The sequence below is a fragment of the Montipora foliosa genome, chromosome 10 (assembly GCF_036669935.1).
Source record: "Montipora foliosa isolate CH-2021 chromosome 10, ASM3666993v2, whole genome shotgun sequence".
Classification (NCBI taxonomy): domain Eukaryota; kingdom Metazoa; phylum Cnidaria; class Anthozoa; order Scleractinia; family Acroporidae; genus Montipora; species Montipora foliosa.
This window is the reverse complement of record NC_090878.1, coordinates 34,492,588-34,497,587: the sequence shown is the minus strand read 5'-3', so window position 1 is coordinate 34,497,587 and position 5,000 is coordinate 34,492,588. Positions and strand designations below refer to the sequence as shown.

At 36.9% G+C, this 5,000-nt stretch overlaps 1 protein-coding gene across 2 annotated transcripts in view; it reads left to right on the top strand.

Annotated features, from left to right (window-relative positions):
• The window catches only part of LOC137973150 (calcium homeostasis endoplasmic reticulum protein-like), a 58,350-nt gene that overhangs the window by 38,566 nt on the left and 14,784 nt on the right, over positions 1 to 5,000 (top strand). For both annotated transcript variants that reach the window (XM_068819905.1, XM_068819904.1), the window contains exons 3-5: positions 353 to 519; positions 1,113 to 1,271; positions 3,833 to 3,909. In XM_068819905.1, the coding sequence (XP_068676006.1) occupies positions 353 to 519; positions 1,113 to 1,271; positions 3,833 to 3,909 (403 nt within the window). The remainder of the gene's footprint in view (positions 1 to 352; positions 520 to 1,112; positions 1,272 to 3,832; positions 3,910 to 5,000) is intronic.

The window sequence follows — 5,000 nt, the reverse complement described above, 5'->3', positions numbered from 1 at the left end:
GTCATTCTGTTCAATTACACATTGTAATTCCTTCAAACAACCCCTTTGAGGTTGTTTGAAGTAATTATAATCCAGTTATAATTAGGGACTGCAATTAGTTGATGTGAACCCATTTCGATCGTAATCAAGGCCTAATGTGAACACGGCTTAAGTATTGGTCCAGCACGACCTTCTATGCAGTAGTCAGATACTCTATTACGCTTCGTCAGTCTCAGCATCTCGCTTGGATATCATGTTTTCTCTGCAGATTTTTGAGCAAATGAGAGACTGCTTGCAGTCTACATTAAGCTAAGCTGCTGATCGTGGCATCAGGCTGGCTTTTTACACTGTTATTGTGTTTTGTTCTTGTCAGCCCAACAACAGACTCAGCAACATCTAAAAACCCAACAACAGCTTGTCCAGCAAGCAGCGGCACAATATGGAACTAACCCTCAGGCTCATTTGGTGCAACAGGCTATTGTTCAGCAGTCAATCAATTCAGCACCGTGGCAACAAGCTCAGCAACAAGCTCAACAACAGGTATAAGGAACTGAATATAATAATAATAATAATAATAATAATAATAATTATTATTATTATTATTATTATTATTATTATTATTATTATTATTATTATTATTATTATTATTATTATTATTATTATTGTTAGCAGTATTATTAGAGCTATTCTTTACCCGAAAAAGTGATCCAGATGTTTTTTGGAAGACCAAGCCTGAGCCCCTTAATAAGATTTTTTAAGCTACAAATTATGTACGTGACGATAGTATATTCATCAATGCCACACATTTTAGTATTTTTTTCTGAAAGTCAATAATATATCATAAATCATCCAACCAAGAGACACCAATGCCTGTTATTGAAACCTGGTCAAATGCTGCAACAAGACATTATCCACAAGTTTTAAAGAACATTAAACCTGAGTGAGCTCATTTCCTAACTTGAATATTAATTACCGTTGTTTTTCAGTTACAGCGAATAAGGCACACTCGGTTATAAGATGCACCATTAACTTTCGATCTTGTTTGTATCAAGTTTACAATTATTGGTGATTCTTTCAATGCAGGCTTAATTCAGAAGGTTGCTTTTATGGAAAAATCTCCCTTTTTTACACAGATGCAGGTTCTACAGCAGCAACAAGCTCATGCTGCCAATGCTGTTCCCTTGTACCAAACCCCTGCAGCTCCTGTCCAACAAGCAGTTGATTTAGATATTACAGAACTGGAAACTCTCCTTTGCAAAATTATGGAGTCTTGCACCAAGGAGTCCATATCGGTGAGTTGCTCAGCTGCTTTCCCCAGAAGGATACATGTACATGACATTGTACAATCATGTTTAGATGTAAAGCAAGCAAGGGTTTCATTAAGATTTTGCTCAGGAGGTCATCATAATTTTGGCAGCTGAGCATTTTACATTAATGTTAACAGAAAAGATGACAATAGTCACTTCAGGCAAAGTCATGGCAGAAGATTGTGATCTCATGGTACAAAACTGCCTGACAGGCTCGTAAATTGTGCACTGGGACATCAAAAACAAAGAAAATTTAAATTAACTTGCTTTGTTTTGGATGTCCTAGAGCACAATATGCATTCCAGTATGGTGGTTTTCGTACCATGTGATCACTAAAGCTGCAAGGACTCTTTTGTAAATCACTTATCAGTGAAATTGATCTCCTCAATAAAGATTATTATTTATTTATTTATTTATTTATTTATTTATTTATTTATAAACTGTCCCCTTCTTCCATCCACATCGCTCACAATTAGCTGGTACATGTAATTGCACAAAATGATAAAAACAAGCTTTTTTTTCGTGATATTTAACAATAATTATTCTACGAGGGTGCACTGGATACGAAGTGATACAAATGTAGATAAGAGCCAAGTTGGTTATGATCATTTTATATCCTGCAAGCCCGAGTAGAAAAATTAAATAAATTGTTTTATTAAAAATTTTAGGATCAACAACTCTTCCACTAAAGCATCAATGTCTGCCTCAGTCAATTCCGGTCCAAAACGGCTTTTGTCAGCCATATTTTTCTCAGAGCTGCAAAGATGTTTTCAGCTCGCTTTATTGCTAATGCGTTCCTTGACCGTATTAGGTACAGCAGGTATATGAACTGATATGAACTGATATCGGATTCCGTAGTTCAGTTTTTAATAAATAGAGGATATTACATGGCTGCGCAGGGATAAAAATTTCATCCTCGAGTGCTGCCAGTATCCCTTATGAGTGAGTGAAGCGAATGAGTGAGTGATACTTTCAGCACAAGAAGATAAAATTTGTATCCCCAAGTGGCCATGTAATGTTCTGTTTATTATATAGATATTGATGAAATGTCTAGATTTAAAACAACTTGTGTTACTCATTTTCAAAATAATGAAAAAGTGGTCACCAACCACTAAAACACACAGTTTGTGTAACATGAAACAAGATATGAAATTTATGAAAAACAAATCATGATAATGTAACATTTTGCGATAAAAATGTTAATGTAGTAGAGAAGAATTATATTAAAGGCAGAAAGTACATTTTGTATCTCACAATGAAGAGGAAGCTCACGTTTTATTGGCTAATCGTGTTCATTACCATGACAACACCAATATTCTCACATGTGAAAGATAAAAATGATGTGTTCAATGCACGTGGTGAAGATGTGATTTTTTTAAATCTTGGTATTTCATCAGTATCTATACAGTAAAATGTAGTATTTAACATGTTTTCAGCTCAGATATGTCCAGGATTGACCCTAATTCATGCAGATTTTGATAAGGGTCACAAAATGTCCTCTTACCCTACAACTGTGACATTACTTTCTGCAAGGAGCTCAACAAGACGTGCCTTTATCTCGTATCCCAGAAGCTCTTTTTTGGAACTGAGGTTTTTTGAGTTTGAAAATTTCCTTATTTGGATGTAACATAGCTATACATGCATTTTCCAGCGCATGCAGCTTCGATCTCATTTTTGTCCACATCTGGGTTTAAAATTGCCGTCCCAAAATCCCCAGTGTTGCAAGTTGCACACTTCAAGGTCATGTACAGTCTTCTTTCCATACTTGGCTTAGAAGTCAACTTTTTCCCAAGTACAGCAGATTATTTTTATTTATAAAATGCCCCCCTTGAGACATTCAGCACACCCACTATTGTAAAAGCCAATCCAAAAAGAGCTATCTCGGCGTCAAGGAAAAATATGGCACTTTCCCAAGTAGATGTATTTTATAAAATTCTTCCCTTGGGGGATTCAGCCCACTTACTGTTGTAAAGGCCAATTGATCAAAACACAGTTATCTCAGCGTCAAGGGGGAAAACCTGTTGATAAAAATAAATTAATTTTTACTCGGGAAAGGGTTGACTCAAGGAATTAGCAGAGGGATAAAGGTCCCCCCTTGATGAGTTCCTGTTACTGTACATTCTCGGTTTTCACATGACGTCACGGACAAAATACAAAAGAAATGTTGCTTGAGAGCAAGCCTAGTGAGTCTCATTAGCACATAAACAAAAGAATACATTTTTGGCCGCCATTTATGCATTCGCTCAATGTAAGCATAATAATTATGTTCTGATTACCTCAACTTTCAAATTATAGGAAAGCTAATGTTCACTGGATTGTTCTAGATAAATACTGTTGATGCTTAGACTTAGTTGGACACTTTGTGACGCTTATCAAAATCTGGGTGCGACTCTTTAGGGTCAATCCTGGACATATGTTACTCGGCTTTATCCTGACACCGGCTTGGGGTTTTTTTTAGGAGGCAACCTCATTTTCTATTTGATAATGAAGATAGAATTAATGACAAATGTAAAGACTTTGATAAGCATTCTTTTTAAATCTAACAGAATGGCAAAAATTTCATCTTTTCCAATGCCAAGACACCGGCACACTGTTATGAGATATCCCAGTACCTTCTCAAAAGGTAAGTTTATTTTTAGTTACCAAACACTTATATCTGGGAGGCAACTGTGCCTGTGGGTAAGGGCAATAAATTCCAGGTGGATTGTGGTCTGTTTTAGACAAAATTTGTGCTTGAGTTCTTAGGTACTCAGACAAAGGAAAACCTGAGGAATTGGTTACAAAAATACTATTAAAGTGGTACTATGATCAAAAAATCATTTCCTTTTTTTCTTCTGATTTTGAAAGCGTGTTCGCTTAACACCTAACTGACAAAATTTTGAGCTTTGAGTTTTATCCAAAGGCTGTTTATTTTGAGTGTAAGTTTTGGATTTCATGGTCCGCCATTACTCACGTTCAAAACTGGCCGATTGGACCTCAGAGAGTTGGATCTAGAGAAAATGACGTCATTTACTCACTAGCTTAAAATTTCAGCGTGTAAACGTAATTTATTATATATGCAAAACACGGGTTGAAAAGTCTGAAAGCCCGAAACTCCCGTGCTGCATATTAATTAGGCCGCGTACACACGCATTGCATTCTTAAACTAGTGAGTGTTTGACGTCATTTTCTCCTCGACCCAGCGCTCTAAAGATTTTGAAGTTAGTAATGGCGGACCAATAAATAAGAAAATTCCAGCTAAAATAAACAGGTGTCTTTTTAAAATCAGAACTTAAAACTTGGGTGAGTTATTGTTTAGTTAACATAGTTTTGAAATCCAAAGGAAAAACAAAAATTTTTTTTGGTCGTAGTACCACTTTAAGCTAGGACTGTATTCACGTCAAGAATCCAAAGCAATCTTTATCGAGTAGATAGTACAGAAAACATGTACAGAAAACAGCTTATCCCCGATTTCCGTAGCATTAAGCGACTAGGAGTATTTTTGACTCCCCCCTGGATGGGAAGCTACATGTAGTCCATCGCAGGGTTACCCCCAGCATTTTGGGGGTACCCATTTATACACCTGGGTGAAGAGAGGCACCGAGGGAGTAAAGTGTCTTGCCCAATAACACAACACAGCGTCCCCGGCCAGGACCCGAACCCAGACCACTGGCTCCGGAGTCGAGCACACTAACCATGAGGCCACCTCGCCTCCCACACAGTATTGAAATAAAG